Source organism: Leuciscus leuciscus, assembly GCF_965113295.1.
Source record: "Leuciscus leuciscus genome assembly, chromosome: 2".
Lineage (NCBI taxonomy): Eukaryota > Metazoa > Chordata > Actinopteri > Cypriniformes > Leuciscidae > Leuciscus > Leuciscus leuciscus.
In genome coordinates, this window is record NC_138726.1 from 1 (window position 1) to 26,875 (window position 26,875).

The following is a 26,875-nucleotide window of genomic DNA, read 5'->3' on the forward strand; positions in this document are numbered from 1 at the left end:
TTACGATAGATCTCAGAGACGCATACTTCCACATTTCCATCCTTCCATGTCACAGGTCCGAGGTTCGCTTTCGGGGGCAAAGCTTACCAATATCGATTTCTTCCATTCGGCCTAGCATTATCACCCCGCACTTTCACCAAATGCGTGGATGCAGCTCTGGCGCCCATGCGGCTTCAGGGTATCCGCATTATGAACTACATCGACGATTGGTTGATTCTAGCTCAGTCGCATCAGTTGGCAGTTTGGCATCGAGATGTTGTTCTCGCCCACATGAAAGAGTTGGGGTTATGGCTAAATGCCAAAAAGAGTGTGCTTTCTCCACTTCAGAGGACCACTTTTCTAGGCACGCCCGTCACTGGCATGTATAGAGTCCATCCTTTCGGCTGTGAAAAGTATAAAGCTAGGCCAGTCACTCACTGTCAAACAGTTCCAGAGACTGTTGGGTCTGATGGCAGCAGCTTCCAACGTGATACCTTTCGGACTGCTGTACATGAGACCCCTGCAGTGGTGGCTCAGGACCAGGGGGTTTCCCCCGAGTTACGAATTACGAGTTGATCAGGGTTACGCGACGATGCTTACGTGCCCTGGTTATGTGGAAGAAGCCTTGGTTCCTGTCCCAGGGCCACATGTTAGGAGCTTCTTGTCGTCGCAAGCTGCTAATGGCAGATGCCTCTCTCATGGGCTGGGGAGCGATCCTGGAAGGACGCTTGACTCGGGTCTGTGGAAGGACCATCATCTCTCATGGCACATCAACTGTCTGTATTTCATGCTTTGAAGATTTTCCGCACAGACCTCAGGGACCATCACAAGCTTGTCCGCACAATACATTAGTGGTCGCCTACATAAATCACCAGGGGGGATTGCGCTCGCGTCCACTTTGCAAACTGGCGAGCCAAATCCTCCTGTGGTCAGAATATAGGAGCAGACATCCTGTCGATTTTGTTTACAAGATTTTGTATACATATCCTTGTATATATATATATATATATATATATATATATATATATATATATATATATATATATATATATATTATTTTTATTTTATTTTTTTTGCTATTTTATTAAAAAGATTATACAATTACAACAACAATTGAAATTGTAACAATATTTCCAGTGTAATCTTTCTTTGTAAAAACTAAAGTATACATTTTATCATACGTAATTCAATTCATATGAGCAGAAATTGGCAACATTATAAGCTTATTTGATGTGGCAGTATTTTACAGTAAAAACTTTATAATCTATTCGATTTTGTAGTCGATTTTTACTCATCTCAGTATAGCAATAGAGTTTGGTAAAAGCTGTTAATTCATTCACACACAGAAATGCAATTCATATTTAAACAGTCTTTTTGCGTGTACAGACACTTGCGATTAGAACAAAGCATATAACTGACCTATTCCTCAGCCGGATCCGTTTGCTCCTCGAAATGAAACTTCCAGCACTTCTTGAGGTAAATTTTCCAGGATTATTATTAAGATAGTATTATTCCTCACAGCGTCGTAAAGTACATGAGTCTGAAAGTGAACTCGCTGTGTGTGTGTTATCCAGCTGATGTGGGCGTTTCACAGGTTTGTATGGATCGCCTTAGATATTTTGCGTTTGAATAGCGCGCGCTCTCCGTGGGCGGGGTCACATTAAAACTTAATGAGCTGAGATGAGAATGACTGACATCTCTCTCTTTTCATACATATTACATAAACTGAGAATATTTGTTTTTTATATAATTTACTTCATTTAAAAGAAGAGAATTCAAGCTTCATGCCTGTGTGTCTGTATGCCTGTTTGACTGAGTATTCGCTGAGTTACAGTTCATTTTTGGACGCGTTTCAGAATTTACTTCACTGACAGAGAGAAAGCAGAACTCACATCATGTTTATTTTTCTTTATTTGGCAAAAAGCACAACACGTTGTTTTTATTGTGAGTATACACAAAAATAATACACACTTAACAGGATCGATTGATGTATGAAACAACTCTACACCAGGGTCCCCGTTGCTCTCGTCCTGGTGCTGCTCCTCGCGATTTCACACTAGACCGACAGTTGGCGCTATGGTGGCGTTGGTATAGACGTTCCCTCAGCGTCAGTCAACGGATCGTCTCGTTTCCTCTTCAGGGAACCGAGGTTACAGTCATAACTGAGGCGTTTTATAACTTTAATACTCACTAAAACGTGAACAGGGTCGATAGTGATTCCACATGGAACCATGATTTAATGAGTTAATTTAAAGTAAGATATTTTTGAATGAAGCTACAAATAATAACATGTACTAACAAGCTAATCCTAGCGTTTCTTGTTAGGTGTGGAATCATGTAGGGGTGCAACGGATCAAAAAACTCACGGTTCGGATCGTTTCTCGGATCAGAGTCACGGATCGGATCATTTTTCGGATCAGCAAAAAAAAAAAAAAAAAATTATTAACACTTTTAAATTATTAAATTAAAATATATAAAATCAACTTAAAGTGCACAAGGCATAATATCTTCTTTTTAACGTAATTAATGAAAAACAACTTAAAGTGCAACATAAAAAGGCATCTCCTTCCTTTAAACATGGACCAATGCTTTATGTGTTTCCACTGTCATATAGGGCTGTCAAAATTGCTAAAAAATGACGTTCGAATATTCCCTCTAAAAAACACATATTCGAATTATTCGAACATCTGGTTGCGTATTTTGTCAATGACGCGCATTAGGCCTATGTCAATAACAGGACAAATTAATACAAAGAGACATAACTACTTGTATATGTAGTTCATTTAAGTTTAAACATATTTGACAACGTATTACCTTGCTCGCTCGCACTCGCAGGCACTCTTTCTCTCTCTCTCTCTCTCTCTCTCTCTCTCTCTCTCTCTCTCTCTCTCTCTCTCTCGCCGTCACCCATGCTGCGTTCACACCAAACGCGAATAGAGCGTCTGGCGCGAATGATTTCAATGTGAAGTCAATGTAAAGACGCGTTTACGCACGTCTGGAGGTTTTGCGGCGCGAATTAGGCGTCACGCTCTCTACGGTTCATAACGCTCGCCATGACCACGCTGTGTGTGGACTGAACATGCGCACAAATTTTTTTTCATAAATCAATCCGCGGATCACGTGAGTGCCGAACCGAGGATATTGATCCAAACGGATCACGGATCAATGATGATCCGTTGCACCACTAGAATCATGGTTATGTGATTTTTGTCTAATGTCTGTGCCATGGATGTTTCTTTTGTTCTCACTCGGCTCATCTTCCACTAATCTTTTATCATTGTTCTTTTGTGTTTGTTTATTTAGCCTTTGAGAACTATACTTATCCCGTTCTTCTTGATTCCCATCTCGGCACTGGAATAAGGACACACAGGAACTTATCAACAATTTTGAGACACAATTTTGAGACAACTGTGAAAATAAAACAGGATTGATGATGTACCAATTACCTTCAAGCAATCCCGGTGAAACAATTCCAATTCCAACTAAACTTAGAGATTCACTATCATGCTTCGACATTGTATGGTCCGATATGTTTGAGACTGTAGAGATAAACCCGGACAGAGCCAGACAGCAAGAGCTCGACTTTCTCCAAGGAGCCCCACCAACTTGGCTGAATTTTTACACATCGGCAAACTTATCATTGGTCGAAAGGGACGGCTTTAATGATTTAATACAGTTCATCGAGAGGAAAAAAGAAAAAAGCTGTCTTATCAGTGATGTTTCTTTACAATACCAGCCTGGCAGTGGAGGATCAACCCTCGGCATGCAGGTGCTTTGGCACTTCCGGACAGATCTCAGATGTGCCAGAGCCATCGATTCTGACTTCGACACCAAAGAGCTGTCGAAACAAGTGCTGGACCTTTTTCTGCTGTCTAATGAAGAACAATACGCAAAACGAGAACAGAAAACTGTGCTGCTGCTACTAGACACCAAGGAAAAGCTGGACAATGACCTGCCTTTCAAGAATGAGCTCTGGAAAAACCTGATTAAAGAAATCCATAATAGGGACATCAACACACAAACTCCAGTTGTGATAATTTTGGACTGGAGCACTAAAGACTTCAGTCTAAACGACACAATGATTCTTGGTTCCAAACCCTCTGAAGAGAAAATCAAACAATTCAAGGAAAAACTTCTGCAACAGATCCGACTACAGAGAAAAAGCCAGTGGAAAGTTACAACCATAAATCTGTTGTACGATGAAGACAGCAGCGGATCAGTCCTAGCCAGGGAGAGACTGCAGGAATACTTGAGGGAAGAGTTCACATGTGAAACCTGGACAGACCCGTTCAAAACAGAGGTTTCAAAAAATAAAGATGAGTTTACAAGAGAGATTGAAAATATGTCAAAGGAACTGCTTGGAAAATATAAAACACATAAAAAACCTGTGCTTCTCCTGTTGGATAACAAACATGACAAGCCACTGCGTCACTTATTAAAGAATCTGCAGTCAAAGCCTCTGCATGATCAGACCGACGGTCCTGCATTGATCATTATTAATGCTGTCCGGAAGAGTGTTCGAGAGAAAAGCCACGCGAAGCTGAAACTGGAGCTCTTACCAGAGGAGAAGGAGAGGTTTGCTGAGAAAAGGCTGGAGATTGAAGAAAAACACAAGAAAATGTCAAACACGTTTCATGCCTTTAACATAATGCAGGGAGGTTTCCAGAAAGAGGAAGCAGAGAAAATGATCACAGGAGAAATGGCCAATCTCATTGAAAAGGACAAAACGTCCAGCAGCACTAAACTTCTCAGTTTCTTGGCTTTGATAAATTCATATGTCCCGGGTTCACACTTGTCGAAGCCTTTGTGCAAGAAATTCATTGAGCAAAGTGAATGGCCCACTAATAAGGGAAAACCTTCGGTGGAAGAGATAATGAAGCCTTTCATGGATCTCTTAGTCGTTTTCTCTGACGGAAAGGAAAAAGCAAACTGCATTCGTCTGAAACATCCGATGATTGCTGATGCATGTCTGAAAAGGTTCAAAGAGAACAATCTGAAAAGATCTGACATCACTCTTGACTTCTTGAACAAGATGGTAAAAGGAAATCAGAGTGATTATATGCAAATCTGCAAGAGACTGTTATTCATAAGACCTGAGGGTCTGGTAGAAAAGGAGAAGTTTTCCAGACTGAATCTTGATATCATGAGGGAAGGTACTACTAACAAATGCATTGAATTGTTGGAGAGGGCTTCAAATTTGTTCCCCAAAGACCCTTTTTATCCTCAAGCACTTGCACGTTTGTATTACATCAAGGTTGATAAGAAAAGCAAATATGGTGAGGCAGAAAAATGGGCAAAAGAGGCAATTAAAAGAGACCACAAAAAATCTCATATTAGGGACACATTGGGGCAAGTTCACAAAAACAACCTGTCAAGGATCTGGATTGTGAGGGAATGGACAAAAGTAAAAAAACCATGTACAGACATAAACACGCGTTTGGACATTGCACGGTTAGCCATTAAAGCATTTGAAGAAGAAGAGAAAGCAGCTGAAGACGAGTTAGATGATGACACCAAATTCAATAACAGGGGCCACTTTGGTTTTCTACAGGTTTGCAAGGAGATTTATGATTTGAGGCCCTTAATCAGTCCAAGAAATCGTCTTGAACAAACATACCATGATTTCATCAATGGTCTCAGAGGTAAAGTTGAGTCGAAGTGTGATTTCTTCGAAAGGTACCTGACATTCTCAAGCCCAAGCAACAAAACAGAGGAACCAGAATACTTCCGTAGAGATGTTGAGGATTGCTACAAGCTGTACTTTACACAGGGAACGCAGACTGAAGAAGAGACCCTGAATGAGAGAAAACAGAAGACTTTTGCAGGAATGCTTCATTTCCTAAAGTCTGACATCAATGTGCTTAAACTGAATTTGAGTGCGATTGAAAAACCCCAGTCTGAAGATGAAACCCAAACCATCCTCTACATTCTTGCCAACATCATCTTGAGTCAGGCTGGTGAGCCGGCGGTAAGGGCAGAAGAGCTTCAGGACATGTTACAGAAACTGTGGTCGACTAAATCTGAAGGCAGAAGCCCAGAGTTTTACCTCTTGATCCTTTTGCTCTTTTGGCCTGAAGAAGCAAAGCCAAACCCTCCAAACCTTGGAGACTGTGTGCAATATATGAGTCAGTCTTACGGGAGGACGTATCAGAAACATCTTCACGGCCGCTTCCTGGTTCCTCTGTTCTTCTATGGGAAAGGAGAAGGGTTGCAGAGACTCGTTCATGCCTTAAAACCACATCAGAACGGGTCGCAGAGACTGGTTCACTCAGAACTACACCAAACGGATCTGGAGCTCCTCACTGAAGGATATGAAAGTGTAGAAGTTGAATGTCTTCAGCGAATCGATGGGATAGTCAAGAATCATCGAGTGTTTGCTGTTAGAAATGGGCAACAGATTGAAGTCAACGCCTACAAACAGGCCAACGCTTGCAAACAAGGACACATGTCTTTCTACCTCGGCTTCACAATCAGAGGACCTGTCGCCTACAACATCACATATCAGAACTGTAAGTATATGCTTTATATTTCAGACTCATAAACAGAGGTGTAAAGTCCAGGGGTCAGAAAGTAAAAGTCCTGCCATTCGTTAATTCAACCCATGAACTGATTTCACTCATTTGTTCTCTCTCCTGGCTGGAAAAACTGAGCTAATAAGCAAATCAGGTGATTGGAACAAAATACTGAGGAGGACTTTTACTTTCTGAACCTGGACTTTACACCTCTGCTCATAATTCACATATTTGCCAAGCATTTGTCAGTAGTGAAGTTTAGTTGTGTTAAAAATGTAGATGATATACAGTCAAACCAAAAATTATTCAGACACCAGATATAATTTGTTATATATATATATATATATACAAATTATTATTAGTGTGTGCAGGACACTATACTTCATTAATGTGAGTGAGGAGAGCAAAATAAAGTAACCATGACATATTATACAGAAAAACTCTTCATACTAGTGACATTTATACACATTTTGGACCAAAAATTATTGGGACACTTTGACCTGATCATGTTTTGCTGAAGTGTTTTGTCTTTAATTGCTAATGCTCTTTTTACACACAGACTGAACAAAATGAAGCATTGCTTGGTGATTGGTTGAGCTAAACTGCTATTATCTAATTGTGTAGTTAAATTTAACAGCTGACAGATATTCAACATAATTCATGTGTGAGACAGTCTAACAGAAGGACAGACAAAACTGGGGATATTTTGGGGATATTTAATTTAATTTTATCAATCAATAAATTCCTCTTGAAACAAACTTTGTTGTATTATTTAAATGTAATACTGTGAAGCTGCTTTGATACAATCTGTATTGTGAAAGGCGCTATACAAATAAACTTGACTTGACTTGACAAAACCAGTCAAATATCAACCGATTTGATAACTTTGAGTTCTTTTCTTTTTTATTATATAAATAGATTTATTATCTAAACATTTTATTGTCTGAATACATTTTGGTTTGACTGTGTGTAATGTATCAATTGTATTTTTCTTTCAGTAAAGATTTTATTCTGTTTCTCTGCAGAGTTCATGGATTATCAAATGCTCTAAATGATGTTCTTCATTGACCCTGAAAATGCTCAACAGTGCAAATAGACGATTAGATAATTAGATCATTCTGGTGGTGGGTCTGTAAGTTAAAATTATTGTTAGTTTTGACCTCTTAATATTTTGTAAGTGAAAACAAATGCTGTTGGAAAACTTCCTTTTTATTCATGTCATTTACATTTGACATGCATTTATTATCTGAATTATTTCACAATATCTCTTGCTTTATCTAAACACCAGGACAACAAGTTTCCGCTCTATCACAATTCCCATCAGTGAATTGAGTTGATTATTATTTATGCACAATCTGTAACTTTGAGATGTATATTTTCAGTGGTGGTGTGGCTACATCTGCTCCAAAAACAGTAATATAACATTATATCTTGCTGTCCCTGAATGCGGCTGCAGTAAAACATTACAGCAAGTATACGGTATCATGGTGATTAGATCTGTAGTGTTCATGATCATAATCTCTCCAGCTGTTCTTCATGTTGAGCTGGACTCAAATGCTGGTTTGAAAACTCAGACCACGCCTCCACATCTTATAGTCCGTAACCCGTCCGGTTCTTCTCGGATCCGCATCTCTGGATAACAAAGACTGTGGAAGATTTTCCCTTACGCCCCTTTCTTCAGTTTACCTGTGTCGTCTTATGTCTGATCCTGAGTGTGGGCTTTGATTGCTGAAATAACCGTATTATCAATTATATGATCTTTGAGTCTTTAAATATTTTGTTTTAAAGGTTAAGGAAAGTACTAATGTTTATCTCTTTTAATGTTAATGTCATCCAGCTGATCAGACTCGCTTGCTTTCCCTTCATGAACTTCAGTTCCCAACACCAGAGAATGTCTAATAGGAAGAGAATTGGCACTCTCTGCTTACTTCCGGTTTCTGGACTGGCTGCAGTAACACGTCTCTGTCCATGCGGGGGCGCTCGCAGGCGAGTGCAGAATGAATGGAGGTCTATGGCGAAAAACCCTCAAAATCCACTTTTCTCAGGATATAATTTTTTGTCTAGTAATTTTAATGTTGTATTCGAAAGGAGATGCAAAGAAATTACACATTGCTGGGTGTTAGATTTTTTAGAGTCACTTATTTGGTTTAAAAAGTCTTTTAAAATGTCAATGACGTCAGAATGCTGACGTCATTAGCAGAATGCTAGCGTGTTATGGGCAACAACAACTCAACCTGTAAGAAATCGAAAAGAAATAAGTACTCGTTCATTCAACTTTCGACCTATAACCCATGTTGAACTTGCAAAACCTACAATAAAATCTGAGATTTCTCAACGGCAATCGGGTGAAAGAGACACATTTAGCCGTCTAGCCCCATAGACTCTCATTCAGTCTGCACTCGCCCGCGATCACCTCCAGTGGAATTCTAATGGAACTGCAACCAAGATCGATACAATGGGGCTAATAGGAAGTGCCAAGGCCATAGATATTATATAGAGACTAGATGCCCTATTGGCCGCTGGGCACTGAGAAATGCGGCCGCCATCTTAAACCGGTCGTATTCCTAGTTTCGTTGCGTGGCAGCAGTGAAGATGCTAGAGCACTGTGGAGTATTTTCCTGTTCTAATCGGCGGACCATCGCAAATAGTGCCCGGGGGATTACTTTTAACATTACCGTACTATTGGTTGTATTTTGTGAATAGAATATTACCAGATAATTGAGAAGGAGCCAGGATCTTTGATATTACTGTACTGATATCGTAGCCAGCTAACGTTAGCTAGGCTATGTTTACTGTACCAGCCGGTGTTCACCTGACATGGAGAGGTGGGGTAAAGTAATAATTACAAGAGCTTCTCGGTTATTTTAGTCCCGTCCGAATGTGCCATCTCAGTAATCATTTCGGACAATGTCAGTAAAGATTACGGCGACTTTTACCTTCTGTAAAAAGGTCTAGGAAAATTACCTCAGGTAACGTTTATATTAATAGAGACGTGCGAATAGACCCTCTGTAAATCAAGTAATTTCGTGTTTAAAAGTAGTTTCCTGTGGTTTTTCAAGTATTGAGACGCTTGAAAAGGCATTCAGTTGCGTTCTAGACACTAAGTCTCCCCCAAGTGTTTTCTCCCTCCCTCAACTCAAGTGTTTTCCACATACCAATTCAGACCAGAAAGAAGTTCGAAAGCACTTGTTAGAGGCACGAAACTTACTTTTACCGCAATCCAATCTTAAGTTAATTCATACATTGTTCGACCGGACATAACTGTTTTATATAAATATAGGTTATTTGTGTTTGCGCACGTGATATCAGGAAGCAATGTAAATGTAAAACACACACGTTTATTTATATTATATCTAAGATGGCGGCCTCACGGCTCACCCGCGCCAGTAGGCAGTAGCAGTCGATAGGGCGTCTATCTATATGATGTCTATGGCCAAGGCTCTCCGTAGACGGGCTCTGCCAACACCCATCCCTACACACTCATTATTGGTTGATGTCTTCCACCTGTGTGTTATTACCTCGTTTAATCGTGCCTGTTTAAGCTCTGTGTTTCCACTCACACCTTGCGAAGTCTTGAATGTTGTTACACTGAATTTCTGAGCGTTTTGCTGTTTTTTGATTCTCTGTCCTGTTGTTTATATGAATTGTTTGCCTCTGTATTTGAGCCTTTGCTCGTTATATGGATTACCATTATGATTGACCCAACAAAGCTGCATGTGAATCTTCAACCCAAGTGTCGAATCAGTTTGTTATAGTTACAATACAGAATATTTCACAGATGGTGATCAAATTTATCTGTACAATATTTGTTGTTCAATGAGCAATGACTGTAATGCCAGTGACAAATAACATCTTGTTTAATAAATGTACATGCTAAATAATATAGTATGTGTTATGCCAGCTGTTAATAAAACAGATAAGATTAAGCTGGATCCAGGGCCAACAGTCCATTTATGATTTACTTAGTTGAAACTAGTTTGAACTTAATTTGTGTAGTCGACTTAAAAATGTGTGTTCATGCAACAAACGAAGTTCCTCAAACTCAGTGCAGTTTGTTGTCTGAATATAATTTCATTAGAAGTCGTCATAACTCAAGAAACATCGATGCAAGCTAATTTTCTAGAGCCAAAACATTTGTTTTATGAGTGTATTCTGTGATTGGGACGGGAAAATCCCCAAAACATTAGCAAAATAAAGAAAAATGTAAATACAGACGACTGTATTTGTTTCTATTTGATATTTGTCAAAAAGGAAGTTTTTGGCTAGTTTTTGTTTGTCTTAGTCAGCATAAGTCTCAGTGGTTCATGCATGTTGTTGAGGAATATAAGTTAAACGACGCTGTAAAACAGTTTAGTCCATTAGCACAGGTTTTGTGTTTCTTTCTGGATCCGACTGATCACAGGCCTCAATCTGAGCTTGCACACCTCAGGTTTAGAAAAAAAAAATATTTAAGGGCAATTTTGACTAAATTTAATAAAATATTTAAATACAATTTATCCCACTAGTGCTTTAATGTTTAACCAGTAAATCACACTTGTGGTTCCGGGTCAAAAATGACCGGCTTACATAAAATTGCTTGTAAATCTCTGTATATGCTATATTATCAAATATTTGTCAACTTGTTTTCTTTCAATTAGCACAGAATTAGGTTTTTTTTTTTTTTTTTTTTATCTGAACGATCGGCCTGTTTTTCACAGAGATTTACTGCTTCCAACATTAACACATGGTAAGCTTTATTCCACCGTGATTAAACACAACCAGAGGGAAGTGCAGTTTTAAAAGCCTCATAACAGCTGATTCATGAAACCTATAGCTGTAATATTATTGTCCTTCAGTCATCATCAGGTCAGTGGTCTGCACTAATATACAGGGTTAGAAATGAACACCCGCCAAATCGGGTAAGAATCAACTGTGGCGGGAAACGCTGTTAGATCACGCTTATATTTACTCACTTTGCTGGTTTGTGTAAGACAAATCTGCGCAGATTTAGCACAAATACTCGTGAGTCATCATGATATATTAAACAGCGTACTGCAGAATCTGTTCATATCTGGTTTACTTGAACACACACGTCACAACAACAAATTACAGTGTGCTTGTTCACTTGCACTGAAGCAATAGCGAAGATTAAAAAAAAGCATTTGGTGAGATCAATCCACCTAAAACACATCTAATAACAGGATAATGATGAAGAGGAATGGATGAGATGCTGGATGACAGGATTCTGTTTGAATAAGAAATGAATGTATGAAATCCAATTTTTACAATGTACACACACAAATACAGTGGAGTAGTTAACCTGGTTTAAGTTAGTAAATTAGCCAAAACTAAAAAATGTATTCCATAACCAAATATTTACCATGATCGTTTTAAAATATAACAAATTACACTGATTTGATTCAATTATCTATCTAATCAACCAATTAAACCTAAAAGCCTTCTTAAATTACAGTTGTCATTTTTGCAAAATAATTACCAGGTCACTAGTTTTGGATGAGACATGCATCACACTAGAAACATACAATGGTTGCAAATAAATAATTTACTACAAATAAACTATTCAACAATTTTAACAATTTAAGTTTAGAAGATAAAGCTTCCAGTAGATTATACAAAGCATGATAAGCCCTTTTAAAGAATAAAGTGTGTGGCTCTTAAAAGAGCCTTTGTGTGCTGGCCTCCTCGGCTCTACTTGGAGCTGGTGTACTTGGTGACGGCCTTGGTGCCCTCAGACACGGCGTGTTTGGCCAGCTCTCCGGGCAGCAGCAGACGCACGGCGGTCTGGATCTCTCTCGACGTGATGGTGGAGCGCTTGTTGTAGTGAGCGAGACGAGACGCCTCACCGGCGATGCGCTCGAAGATGTCGTTGACGAATGAGTTCATGATGCCCATCGCCTTGGAGGAGATGCCGGTGTCAGGGTGAACCTGCTTCAGCACTTTATAAACGTAGATGGCGTAGCTCTCCTTCCTGGACTTCCTGCGCTTCTTTCCTCCCTTCGCGGCGCTCTTGGTGACGGCCTTCTTGGAGCCCTTCTTAGGCGCGGACTTGGCTGGTTCAGGCATGATGAAGAATGATCTCAGAGCTGACGAGTCAGTGTGAACTCAGGAGCGACTCTGAGGCTTTTATTCGCTGCACTATGCTAATTTACAAGGAGACACGGAGACCTTCTGATTGCCTGTTTTCATTGGCCAAACCCATAAACTCGTGTTTCATTGGACAACACAAAGCATCACGAGCGGAACGAGGGCCAATCACAGGCGGTTAAATGATAACCCCGCCTACCGTCCAATGTTTGAACCAGAGCCGTTAATTACAATATTTTTCAAGCGCTCTGGTTTGAACGACACAGTTTCATTTCCTGCTCTTTTTATTTATTGATTTTAGTAATATTTTGATAAAATAAGTGGTTCTAGACACATATTGTGCACCATCGTTTAATAACCCAAAATAATCACATTTGAAGGAGTTTTGGAGAAAAGAGACCAATAACGGTCATACTCCCTTTTAAAACAACTTTTCCCCAGAACTTCATTGATTCATGAAACCTTAAAACTGTTTAAACTACAGGAGTAGGAAATAAATGCCTATTTTGGTGAGAAAAATAAAATACAATGAAGTACATAACTTAATTTGGTACCATTTCTGACCTAATTGTCTTTATTCATTTTATAAAACGTATTTTAGCATCTATAAATGGATAAACATGTAATTCACATTATATCTTAGGTCTCATCTGTTGTTCGGTAGAGAAAATGAATAATATGCTAATAGTCTCAATATACATTACTGCCAAACTTTATACAATAATTCATTAATAGTCAATTCTTAACACAGAATACAGCCTTTGATAAATTACTTCACGTTTGACTGCTAGATCATGGACTCTTTATAAAAAGAGTATTTCTCGCATCCGCGGAGAGCGCGCTTAAACCTGTCCCGCTGCTGTGCACGCGCGTCACATCCCAACGGCTCTTTAACATCACTTACTATAAACGAGACAGTTTCCACTTTAACGCTGAATATAAAGCAATAGGTTTTTATGTAGTGTGTAATCTGGATTATGTAAAGGATAACTGGGGGAAATTATGAGGGGAAAACAGGCATATGCGATAATAGTGTATTTCCAGACTATCGCTGTATTACTGTTTCCTACAAAATACTATCAGCCATTTCTGTTCCTTCTGATCAAAGTTTATGGCTTTTGGATCAGAAATCCAGTGATTAATACATGTTTCCAAGGCACATATTTTCATTAAGCATAAGTTGCCGGTTATGGAGCATTTTCGGTTTCTTAATTCTTTTCATCATGTAAGCACACATTATCACATCAGCAAAACCAATATATGCATGAACATTTGAAAGTGAATATTAACTGGACAAGGATTTCAGATATTGCCATCGTTGTGGGGACATTTTGTCTCTATAATGAAGGGTTTACCAGGACACACACACACACACACACACACACACAGAGAGAGAGAGGCATACATAGAAAAATATCACAGATGCCACTATTCGCAATTTTACTATAAACGATATTGTAATTTGATGTCTTGTGTGAGACATAACGTAACACTCATCAACAAAATGTGGTCTTATGTGCAATAAAGTCAAAATGCCAATCTAAGCTCTTCTACGAGTTTCATTGAATCATTATAGCTGTAGATGAATTTAGGTCAAACATGCTTTAAAAATGTATAAATTTAGGCAATCAAATACTCCAAATAATCATAAAGGATGCATGGTTTAGGGATAAAGGACATAAAGGACGCATAAAGACATAAAGGCAACGCGTCATAATCTGAAGACCACGCCCACCGGGGGGGGGAAACAGTCCAAGGGTCTCCATTGACTTTGCATTGCGAGAGGCTGTCTCTTTGTCATTTCTTGCTTCTAACAAAAGACAGAATAATGCCTAAAAGCTGCTATGTGACAAGGTGTACAGCAAACAAGCTAAGAAACCCAGAAATAAGTTTTCATAAGCTGTCGACCCCAAAAAACGAGCGTTTGAGGACATAAAAGTGGATACAGGCTGGAACGAATGGGTAAATTGTGGGATCCTGACACTCATGCACTAAAATACACCACGTGTGCAGTAAGTTAAACATTTGGTCACTGGTGAGTCAAATATCCAAATGTCAGTTTTATATATTATATTTCTGTAAGATAAACTATCCTGTGTTGCCGATTACGTTCTCCTCCAGTGGCGTACGTTAGTTCTGAGTAATGAGACACGTGACGCTCTGTCTCAACTGCCTGTATCCACTTTTATGTACTAAACACTCGTTTTTTGAGGTTGAGAGCTAATAAAAACGTATTTCTGGATTTTTTAGCTTGTTTGCTGTACACCTTGTCACACAGCAGCTTTTAGGCATGTGTCTGTCTTTTGTTAGAAGCAAGAAATGACAAGGAGGCAGCCTCTCGCAATGCAAAGTCAATGGAGACGGTTGGATTGTTTTCCCCCCGGATGTGGGCGTGGCCTAAATACGCCCTGTCTCTATGGATCACCTGCCCCTGGTTTTTGTTTTTCTTGTTCACACACACTCACACAAACACACATTTTTGTTGTCTGCCATTGTTTAATAAAAAATATTTTATTTGAAAACCTTAATTTGTCTTCAAGTGTTTTGTTAGTTAATTGCTTAAGTTACAGCTACCCTTACTCTTAGCCTACTCTGTACACTAACCCAGAGCCATAGAGAAAAATCTTCACTCTGCACGATATACCCAAACATAAAAGCGTAAATTCGTTTTTAATCTGTTATAGTTTTGATAATGTGTATGGCTTAATCTTAAAATTATATTCTTAGTCTTAACATGATCATGTTTCACGTTGTGGTCCTGGGGGTGGCCACTTTCATCAGAAGAAGTGAGCTAGCTTCTAAGCGAATTCTGAACGGACCGCCATGGCAGACCTCTTTGCGTGATCACGAAGGTAGGCTAATGGCTGAATCGGAATTTATAAGCAAAATCACGGGAATCAATAGCCTAATACAGCCCAGTTGTGCTAAAATAAATATCATGAGACGTCCATCATCAGATGAATGATATGGAAAAGTTAAGTTAGAGCCGCTAAAGCCAGTGCTACTACCCATGCGAACATGAACACTAAGCTTTTCCCTCCAAAAATATAGCCTAAAACGTATCTCCAAATGCAAAACTGACATTAACAAAATGCAATAACAGCTGAAAAAGTACTTGGGTGTGTGTTTTATTTTATATTTACCGTTCAATAATGCAATCGCTGCTGTCTGTCCCATAGAAGAACATGACAGCCAGCGTATGTTTTGGAACTATTGGGGCTTACATGAACCACGTGACAGCCATAGCGACGACATCAAAGAGTGTCGCAACTCTTTCTCTCTATGGCTCTGAGTAGGCCTATAAATATGTTAATAAGACATTGTAGTTCTACACTGTCACCTTGTCGGTTCTGCTTTTATTTTGAAAAGCGCCGTTTCCTTCTTCTGATGTTTTGCGATGCTAAACTTCCTGCTACTCTCTCTTCATAATGTGGTGCTCACCATAGATAACATATAATAAAGGCTAGATGTCTCATCCGCGCTGCTGGCCAATGGAGGTCGAAGTCCGCACACGGCGGCCATCTTGCCACAGGGAGCTCGCTCACTCGTAACATTGTGTTAATGGTGCATGTACTTTTTAAATAACCATAACTTGCTAAATTTTCTACTGATTTTCAAACGGTTTGGTTTGTTATAAACGTCAGAGATGTAGTTATGACACTGCATACGTATCAATAAATATAATATTATATATTTAAACATGTTCAAGCATCCAGAATTATAGCCACGTTAACAATGTTTGTAAGAAACCAAACCGTTTGTAAATCCGTCAAGATTTCAGCGAGATAAGAGGATTTGTGTTTCGTGCTGATCACTCACCTTACTTCAGGTACCACAGAGCTCGCCAGAAAGCTTCCCTGTGACAAGATGGCCGCCGGTGTGATGCTGTTCGAGACTCCGCCGTGAGACATGCCGTAAGACATCTCTTTTTTATTAATTAATATGTTTTGACTTTGACTTTGACATATGGATAGCTATGGTGCTCACGTATCGTCGGAAGAACGAGCTTCGAACTGTGAGGGTGTGTCGAGCTAGAGAGCATGCTAGCTGATGGCGGAAACTCTTTGATTAGCGCCCTTGGAAAGCGGAATGAGTTTTTACGGTGTTCATGGTGCTCGTTGAGAGGAAGAAATAAACCGACACCCGCTTGAAACTCTCTGCGTCTTGATCAATAAATCCAAGGGGCCGCTACATTCATGTGTTCAAGTTTATTCATGTGTTCTATTAGTATACTTCTTTTAAACTAAAAATAAGAAATTATACTTTCAGGCTACTTTTTATGTACTTCTCAGAAATATACTTCAAATTGCACTTAAAGGGGCTATATGTCGTTTCCAGCGACCTCTAGCGGTGATGTTTCAGATTGCAACTAATACAAAGCGGAGGTTTCTCCATGATTCAAAAGCCCTGCGGATGTTGATCCGTGTTTTCGTCCGAAGTTGATCCGATTCACGTTTGGCCTGACGAGCTTCAGCAGATAAAACTTTTTTAATCATTATGTGGAGTTTGTATTGGAGTCTGTGTTGTGCTGAGCAGGTCGATTATTAGTGTTAGCAGACTCCATGGCTGCGTTCGAAACCGCATACTTCCCTACTATATAGTATGGGAAAAAGAGTAGGCGAGCGAAAAAGTATGTACGAATCCAAAAGAGTAGGCGAGAATTACCTGGGTGACGTATTAATTATCGCGAGATTCGGACTTAAGTGCGTTCGAATATGCCTACTTTCCTACTATATAGTAGGCGAAAACAGTACGTGAAGGAAGCAGTACGTTCGAAACATCAGTATTCATAAAAGAGTAGGCGAGAAGTTCCCGGATGGCTTACTGCTTCCACACAGATTTTTGAGTGCTGATCCGTGGATACTCTTCTATCCCAGGAGGCCACGCGAGAGGATACGTCATTATCAAACATCGCGGAGATCAGCGACGCGGGTGCTTTCAAATGTGAGTAAACACGGTTCCTTGCGTTAAAATTGCATGTGTTGAACTACTGTAGAGTAAACTGTTGAATTGCTGAAGGTGTAAAGACGTTACACAGTATAGTATAGTTGTGATTTTGCTGTAAAAACACGTTTTATTATGTATAACGTTAGAGCTCCAGTAAGGACACGTAAGTTACGTCTCTAAAGTGGATTTACATAAACCATATACATCTTAAAGACGCTTATTTTAAATGTCTATTTACATCTGACAGGAAAATCTTCAGTAAGTATTGCAGAAGAGCACATCACAACATGAAATAGACATCTGAGTGATGAATGTGTGCTAGAACAAATCTATATAGTAACTAAACATAAGTTATCTATTTTATTTGTCCATTACTGTTGATAAATTGAGGAACATTTATGTTGGATAAAAAGTTAAAACAACCTCAACATGTAAATGTAGTGTTGCTCATAAATCACAGAGGTAATGTGAATCTTGTCTGGATGTTACAGGGACAGATGAACAGATGTGTGTTTATCCGGTGGAGAGTGGCACTTGAAGCAGAATGCTGCCATCAAAGGCTTTGAGTGAGTATACAGAAATAAATAACAACAACTATTTAAATATTAAGTTGTAGTTTATTTTAATTATTGTAATTTCAAACAGAGCTATTACAGCACTTTTCTGATTCTTGATTTCTGTGCATTTGCTGCAGATCTTTTGTGGTGGAGCAGGACCTGCAAGGGAAGATGATGGCGGCATTTGTGAAAAAAAAAATCGTTTTTGTCTTCTAAATAATACTGAAATCAAATGACATTGTGCGGTTAAAATTACAGTTTTTTGTGTTATGTTTGTGCATTTTTGTAGGATCTGAAATGTCAGCAGGCTGGTTTGAGCACTGAGGATGAGGAGCCCAGAGCTGAATCCTGGAGATGGTGCCATGGATGAGTCCCTCCATCACTCCACCAGCCCTTATGAGACCCTCCATCACTCCACCTGCCCTTATTGCCTCAGATTGTGAAGCACAACACATCACGCAACAACCTCAGGCACGAACTAACGGCTCACCTCTGGCGGTCAGCTGATTCATCAGAATAAAGCTGCAGAATGGGAACCGCTGTGTTGAGATGGCAGAAGGATGTGGGGTTCAGCGCCTGTAGTCTACATACATGATTGTAGTTTGAATAAAGCTTTGTTTCATGTGTTGACTTGTATATGCATTTGTTTATTGTGTGATGGTGACTTTGATTCATTCTTTTACTAATTTATTAATATTTCTCATTGTTGTCAGTAAATAAAATATAAATATTTAATTAATGCTTTAATTAATTATTGTTGGAATGAAAATGTAGATATGTTCACTATACACATCTAGAGTGTATTCATGCATAGCTATGTCATAGGACATACATTACATTTTGTTTGTTTTATTTAATTATTTTCAGTAAAAATTAATATAATTAAGTATTGGTCAGCATTTATCATTGTTATTATTGTATGTTTTGGGGTGGGATAGCAATGCAATTCATTCTGGGGTAATATACATTTTTAACATTAATAATACTTAAATTTTTCGAGTATAAAATCAACAGTTTTCTCCAAAGGCGAATCTTCGCACAGCTGCCCTTTGTGCAGACATTACAAACGCTGGAGAAAACGTACTCGGTTACTAACGTAACCTCGGTTCTCTCTAGAAGAGGGAACGAGTACTGCGTAAGATATCTTACGCTAGGGGAAAATCCTTAATTTTGTAATAATGCAAAACGCATTGCGGCAGCATGCAGACATAGGCGAGGCAGCTCGCGCGCCTATTGGCTGCTCTGCGGCAACTGCAGCAGCCTATCGAGCGAGGCCTGGCGTGATGCCAGACCCAATCAGGGCACTTCGCGCCCGCTGCGTCACGTCCCGCCGAAATGGGCGTGGTCTAGGCCTATAAATACCGCTCGCAGGCAGCTATTATCTGGTTTTTCATCATCGAAGCAACCAGAGCGTGTGCATGCACGGCAAGATACGCAGTACTCGTTCCCTCTTCTAGAGAGAACCGAGGTTACGTTAGTAATCGAGTACGTTCTCTTACGAGAGGTCTCTCGTACTGCGTAAGATATCTTACGCTAGGGGACCCAATGCAAAACGCCGTGCATGCTGAGATCTGACACCAAAGACCCAAGGGCGAGAACCCGGGGTACATATAGTGCACAATCACTCAGGGAACTCACAGGGAGTCCGGGAAGAGGGAGGGGCGAAGCCGCACTCTTCCACATATGGCAGCGTCGCTGAGACGCGAATTTCATCATACAGACAGGGCGGGGTGCGGCCTGAACTGATGGGGGAATGTGGGTCTTACACAGTTTGCCCCGGCACATCTCGTGCTGTTACTTTTTACTGTCGAACATTGAGCTGTGCTCAGTAGACGCAGCATTCTGAGCTGATCGCATCAGGTCAGATAATACTGGTAAACTTAGACCGACAGCAGCCTGGCCTGCAGGGCGGGAACCTCTAGGTTATAAAACCTTTTAAATGTAGACGGGGAGGCCCAGCCTGCCGCCATACAAATATCTTGCAAGGCAATCTCACTTGACCAGGCCCACGAAGAGGCCATGCCTCTCGTGGAGTGCACTCTGACACCCAACGGGCACTGCATGCCCTTGGAGGCGTATGCCAGCGCTATAGCATCAACTATCCATCTGGATAGGCTCTGTTTCGACGCGGCTAGTCCCTTAGAACGTCCGCTAAACGAAACAAAGAGCTGCTCCGTCTGTCTGAAACCAGACGAGCGAGACACATAAGCTCGTAATGCCCTGACTGGGCAAAGGAGGCTCGCGTCTCTTTCCTCATCAGGGACCGGTAGGGCTGACAGGGAGATAACCTGCGCCCTAAACGGTGTGTTGAGGGATTTTGGAACATAACCGTGCTTAGGTTTGAGTATAACTTTTGAGTCATTAGGCCCAAACTCCATGCACGTCGCGCTCACAGAGAGCGCGTGTAGATCCCCTATGCGCTTCACTGAAGCGAGAGCCAGCAAAAACACCGTCTTGAAAGACAGGTGTTTCAAATCGATTGACTGTAAAGGCTCAAATGGCGCACCTTTCATGGCTTCCAGAACCGTAGAAAGGTCCCATACGGGGACTGAGGGAGGTCTGGGAGGATTCAGTCTCTTAGCCCCTCTAAGGAAGCGGATGACTAAATCGTTCCTTCCTATTGACTGACCAAGCGTTGTTTCTGAGAACGCTGCTATAGCCGCCACATAAACTTTGAGCGTGGAGGGGGCCCTGCCCTCATCCAACAGCTCTTGTAGGAAGGAAAGCACCTCCGTCACACCACAGTCTGTGGGTGACACACCACGGGCTGTGCACCAGCCCGAAAACACTGACCATTTCGAGGAATAGAGTCGTCTCGTAGACGGAGCTCTAGCCTGCGTGATCGTGTTTAATACTCCTTTAGGGAGTCCAACATGTACCCGTTGATGGCCCAGACATGAAGGGACCATAGTTCCGGGTGAGGATGCCAGATCGAGCCGTGGGCCTGTGAGAGGAGGTCTCTCCTCACTGGTACTGGCCACGGGGCAGTACTTGCTAACTGCATCACGACTGGGAACCAAGGTTGGTTTTTCCAGAACGGTGCCACCAGCAGTACTGAGCATCCTTCTTCCCTGATCCGTTCTATCACCTGAGGCAGGAGAGAGACGGGGGGAAAAGCATAGAGCGGGCGGCGGGGCCACACATGGGCCAGAGCGCTCCTGCTCTTGGAGAAAAATTCCTGACAGTGAGCGTTTTCTTGAGACGCAAACAGGTCTACTTCCGCTCTGCCGAATTTCTTCCACAGCAGTTGGACTGTCTGTGGGTGTAGAGACCACTCGCCTGCCGGAACATTGTTCCTGGACAGTCTGTCCGGTCCTATATTCAGGAGCCCTGGCACGTGCACTGCTCTGAGCGAGCGCAGGTTGCACTGAGCCCATACCAGGAGGCGTTCTGCCAGCCTGTACAGGTTCTTGGACCTGAGGCCGCCCTGGCGATTTATGTAGGACACCACAGACATGTTGTCCGAACGGACCAAGACGTGGCGTCCTTTTATTTGGGGACAAAAACGCGTCAGCGCGTTGTCTACTGCCAGCATTTCGAGGCAGTTTATGTGCAGGAGCTTCTCCCGTTCCGACCACTGGCCGAAGAACGGTCTGCCCTTGAGCAGCGCTCCCCATCCCGAGGTGGACGCGTCCGTGGACACCACTTTCACCCTCGAGGAAGTCCCCAGGCTTACACCTGATTGGTACCAGTCGTTCGCTCTCCAAGGTTTCAAGAGCTGTGACGCACTTCTGATTGACCCTGAGGCGAAGCGAACCGGATGCCCACGCTCTGCGTGGGACTCGCGCTTTCAGCCAAAACTGCAGCGGGCGCATGCGGAGCCCAATTGACACTGAGACCCAAATCCTCGAGGTGATCGAGTAAAATGGTCGTGTGTTCTATGAGCACTGCGCGAGATTGCGCTAGAATCAGCCAATCGTCCAAATAGTTCAGCACTCGCATGCCTCTCATTCTGAGGGGTGCGAGCGCCGCATCCATGCACTTCGTAAATGTACGGGGTGCCAGGGACAAACCGAACGGCAGGACTGTGTACTGATATGCCTGGCCCTCGAAGGCGAATCTCAAATATCGCCTGTGACGTGACGCTAGCTGTATTTGAAAATACGCGTCTTTCAGATCTATTGACACAAACCAATCTCCTTGGCGAATCTGCACAAGGATTTGTCTGGTCGTGAGCATCCTGAACTGTCGCTTCACAAGCACTTTGTTCAGTTGCCTTAGATCTAGTATGGGTCTGAGACCCCCGTCTTTTTTCGGTACCAGGAAGTATCTGCTGTATAGCCCTCCTTCGCTCTGAACTTGAGAGAGAGGCTCTATGGCCCCTTTGCTCAATAGTTTCGCCACTTTGGCTCGAAGTAAATGTGCTACTTCTGTTTTTACCGTGGTCTCGACGCGCGCCACATAGCGGCGAGGGCGTCGGCGAAACTGCAGCGAATAGCCTCTTTTTATAATGTTCAGCACCCACTTCGAAACCCCGGGCAGCTTTGCCCATGCGTCTGCATGGATAGCTAGGGGTTGAATACGAAGCGCGCTCCGCTCGTTCAGCGATGGAGAAGCTTCGGCGTGCTGCAACACAAGCATCGCGCTCGTGACATTTGAGGCATGGGGCGCGCTGATAACAGCGGGCAGATTGCCCACGCTCGACTCCTCTGCGGTGGTCAACCGCGAGGGGGAGGGCTGGGCGGTTCCCGTGGGAACTGTCATGTCTATGTGTGGATGTGGGCGCGGGACAGCGGGCACATTTATCACACCGAAAGCATTGTTCGCTTGCTTGAAGCGAGTGCACGTTGGTTTCGTTTTTACAGAAACCGTGAGACATGCATAACGCGGTGTTAGTGGGCACTGGGTAGTGGGCACATTCACCATGTTTGAAGCGCAACCGATCTGAGTCGGTTTTATGTGCGCGAGCCCTGTGTGACAGGCTGTGCTTGTGTGTAGGGATGGGCACTGGGCAGTGGGCATTCTTACTACACATGAAACACCATCGGCCGTGGCCGGGACACCAGAAAATACACTCTTTTGGGGATTTATCTGGGTAGCCGTGAAAACGGCATTTGTGTGCAGGCAAGCGGGTGACAGAACCGACTTGTTGGCTGCAGAAAACACTGGAACAGTCACATTTGCTGGAACTGGACGAGCGAATAGCTTTGGTGTGAGTCTGGCCGCAGCGGGACTTAAACACCGTCGTTTTCCTAGCTGTGCTAGGACGACTTCGGGGCCTCGGGCTTCACCGTAATCCTAGGTCGCGGGCCACGTACGGCGGGGCGGCGACCGGATGAGCGGGAGCGCGGTCTCGCGCTTCGGGCCTGGCGGCGCTGTGAAGTGGAGGCAGTGGACGGTGGCTGTGGCTGTGAGCTCTGAGCAGACGGTTTCGCACGGCCTGCTGCAGAGCTGGAGCGCTTCGGGAGGAAGTGCTTCATAGCCTGTGACGCTTTTTGTACCTCTGCGAATCTCTCCGCGAAATCCTTGACAGAGGATCCAAAGAGGCCTGTGGCGGAAAGCGGGGCGTCGAGGAACGCAGTGCGCTCAGACTCGGCCATTTCCGAGAGCGTCAGCCAAAGATGTCTCTCAGTCACGGTGAGAGAGGCCATATTCCGTCCAATGGCTTGCGCTGCAGACTTAGTAGCACGGAGAGCGAGGTCCGTGGCACTCCTTAAGTCCGGCACGCAGATCGCGTCAGGTCCTTCCTCATCCAGCTTACGGAGGAGATCGGCCTGGAAGATCTGAAGCGTTGCCATGGTGTGCAGCGCTGACGCAGCTTGCCCGGCGGCGGAGAAAGCGCGGCGGAGCAGGCTTGACGTCGTGCGGCAAGCTTTAGAGGGTAGGGCCGGCTTAGCACGCCGTCCAGCGGAGGGCGGGCATAAGTGGGCCGCTATCGCCTCTTCGACCGGCGGCAGCGAAAGGTATCCTTTGTTCTTGGCATCGTCAACAGCGGAGAATGCCAAAGAAACAGCAGGACGCACTCTAGCCGAATAGGGGGCGTTCCAGGACTTGGCGACTTCTTCGTGTAACTCAGGAAGAAAAGGCGCCGGTCTGGACGCAGGCGAAGCGCGCTCCCCAGGCAGGAAAAATCCATCCAGCCGGTTGTGAGCGGGCTGCTCAGGCGAAGACCACTCGAGGCCGAGGCTCGCCGTGGCCTGTGCGAGTACTCGCATGAGCTCCGTCTCGATGGACGCTCTCTTGCCTGACGACGTGCGGGCAGGGGGCGTGGGGTCCTCAGAGTCCGCCCAATCCTCACTGCCTGACGCCAGGATAGAGCAGGAATCATCCTCTCCCAGCAGGGCTTCCTCATCCACGATGTCAACGGAAGCGGTGGCAGACGGCGGCCGCTGTCCGTCAGGAAGCGAGGCTGACGAAGCCGGGGAAGCAAGCGGGCGAACCGGCGAGCTTTGGCGGCTGAGGGAGGGTTCCGGGGCCCGCTGGGCACGGCGCTTTTTACGGCGCGACGCCGCGGCGGGGGGGGGAGCAGTCTCGGTGAAGAAGGCTAGGCGAGTCCTCAGAATCGCCATTGCCATCAGCTCGCAGTGAGGGCAGCCGCCGTCAGCGAGCGCGAGAACTGCATGTTCCTCACCCAGGCAGGAAACGCAAACCACGTGGCGGTCCCCGTCGCTGAGTGTGGCTCTGCACGAGCCGCAGGAAGGCATCTTTAAAAAGACGCTAGCTCTTTTAGAATGTGTGTCGCGGCGACACACACACAAATAGAGTACAGTGTAATCAGAAAGGATATAAGCGCCGGAAAGCGCAGCAGGAAGTCAGGAAGGCGGCGCGGCCAGCGACTTCAGTGACTCGTCCCGCTGAAGGTGCTCTCTCTCAGACGGCGCGGCTTCTTCTCCAGCTCCAGCGATGCGTGTGCTTCGCTTGAAGGATGAAAAATCAGATAATAGCTGCCTGCGAGCGGTATTTATAGGCCTAGACCACGCCCATTTCGGCGGCCTCGCTCGATAGGCTGCTGCAGTTGCCGCAGAGCAGCCAATAGGCGCGCGAGCTGCCTCGCCTATGTCTGCATGCTGCCGCAACGCGTTTTGCATTATTACAAAATTAAGGATAATTTTTGGCTTCAATATCTCGCGGAAAAAGGATTTTCCCCTAGCGTAAGATATCTTACGCAGTACGAGAGACCTCTCGTAAGAGAACCGTTCTAGGTAGGGCTGTTGAGTTACTGATGTTATGAGGTGTATATATATATATATATATACACACACATATATCAATCATGGGTTTGCATACATAATATGGGATTTTATACACAGGAAAAAAGAACCTACAAGGTTGAATATCGTAATATATATTTTCTTAAATAATTAGTTATAATACACTTAAAAAAATCATTTTTTGTTATTTATAGGCCTAGGCCTGAGGGATGAAACGAGAGTTAAATTCATCAAGAAAGAGAGGAAAATATAAAGCAGTAAGCCACTTTTGCTTGTGGCTGAAAATGTTTGGATATAAAATAAAGAAATTAACAACATATTCAAGAGATGACAATTTTGGGATTTTGTAATAAAAATAAATAATATCGTTAAGGATAAAACGGTGGGTCACATTAGTAGGGTTAAATATAACCCAGCGAGCAAAAAGTCGTCTAGAAGACGTCTAAAAGACGTCATTCTTAGACATCCAGAAGACGTCCTCACAGGAGCCAGAATGAAAGTTTTTTATACGTCTTTTCTGGACATTGTATAGACGTCAATTAAAGACGTGCTAAAGACGTCATTCTTAGACATCCAGAAGACGTCCTCACAGGAGCCAGAATGAACGTTTTTTATACGTCTTTTCTGGACATTGTATAGACGTCAATTAAAGACGTGCTAAAGACGTCATTCTTAGACATCCAGAAGACGTCCTCACAGGAGCCAGAATGAACGTTTTTTTTACGTCTTTTCTGGACATTGTATAGACGTCAATTAAAGACGTGCTAAAGACGTCATTCTTAGACATCCAGAAGACGTCCTCACAGGAGCCAGAATGAACGTTTTTTATACGTCTTTTCTGGACATTGTATAGACGTCAATTAAAGACGTGCTAAAGACGTCATTCTTAGACATCCAGAAGACGTCCTTACAGGAGCCAGAATGAACGTTTTTTATACGTCTTTTCTGGACATTGTATAGACGTCAATTAAAGACGTGCTAAAGACGTCATTCTTAGACATCCAGAAGACGTCCTCACAGGAGCCAGAATGAAAGTTTTTTTTACGTCTTTTCTGGACATTCTATAGATGTCAAGTAAAGACTTGCTACAGACGTAATTGTTAGACATCTAAAGGCAGTCAGAATAAAAGTTGTATTAGAAGTGTTTTCTGTAGTAGAAATGTCAAAGACTGTTAAAGACCCATACTGACATGGAAATCCTATATGTGCATTTTTCAAGGATCCTACTTTAAAAAATATTTACTTACAAATATTTACAAAACAGTGGCAGTGAGGGAGCTAGTTCTCACTGAGAAAAACCCAGTTACTCAAAGTTAATGGTTGTCGTGTCATGAAACTGCAGACACACAGACCATAGACCTAAATAAGATTTTAAAGAATATTGATAATATTGAATATTCAATTGAATAACTGTGTAGTGTATATACTTGCATTTGTATATCTTAACAATATAACTGTAATAAACTGCTTACCATTTTCCTGTAAAACAAACTAATCACTCCAAGAAATCAACTATTCAAATCTCAAAATATATTTTTATTACTATTTTGTTCTGCTGGACCAAAACTTAACAGCCGGAAGACTAAAGTATAAATTAACACAATACAACTTAAAAGCCTGAACAGTAAAGTTGTTCAATTTCCCT

At 42.7% G+C, this 26,875-nt stretch overlaps 2 protein-coding genes and 1 long non-coding RNA gene across 3 annotated transcripts; 2 read left to right on the forward strand and 1 right to left on the reverse strand.

Annotated features, from left to right (window-relative positions):
• The first annotated feature begins 3,287 nt into the window (after positions 1 to 3,287).
• LOC309493393 (sterile alpha motif domain-containing protein 9-like) lies at positions 3,288 to 7,833 on the forward strand. The gene is made up of 2 exons (XM_082162519.1): positions 3,288 to 6,488; positions 7,517 to 7,833. Coding segments are annotated over exons 1-2 (3,081 nt in total). The 5' UTR covers positions 3,288 to 3,409; the 3' UTR covers positions 7,519 to 7,833.
• A 4,299-nt stretch (positions 7,834 to 12,132) lies between these two features.
• On the reverse strand, positions 12,133 to 12,569 carry LOC309482181 (histone H2B-like). The gene has a single exon (XM_082147390.1). The coding sequence runs from the start codon at positions 12,552 to 12,554 to the stop codon at positions 12,180 to 12,182; it is 375 nt and encodes a 124-aa protein (XP_082003516.1). The 5' UTR covers positions 12,555 to 12,569; the 3' UTR covers positions 12,133 to 12,179.
• A 4,612-nt stretch (positions 12,570 to 17,181) lies between these two features.
• LOC309489750 lies at positions 17,182 to 18,357 on the forward strand. Its single transcript, XR_014202510.1, has 3 exons — positions 17,182 to 17,519; positions 18,014 to 18,088; positions 18,217 to 18,357. It is a non-coding gene; the product is annotated as an uncharacterized lncRNA (long non-coding RNA).
• Positions 18,358 to 26,875: the final 8,518 nt, after the last annotated feature.

Excerpts from the sequence above, each read along its gene's own strand:
- LOC309482181 (XM_082147390.1), bottom strand. The coding sequence starts at position 12,554 with ATGCCTGAACCAGCCAAGTCCGCGCCTAAGAAGGGCTCCAAGAAGGCC.
- LOC309493393 (XM_082162519.1), top strand. The coding sequence starts at position 3,410 with ATGATGTACCAATTACCTTCAAGCAATCCCGGTGAAACAATTCCAATT.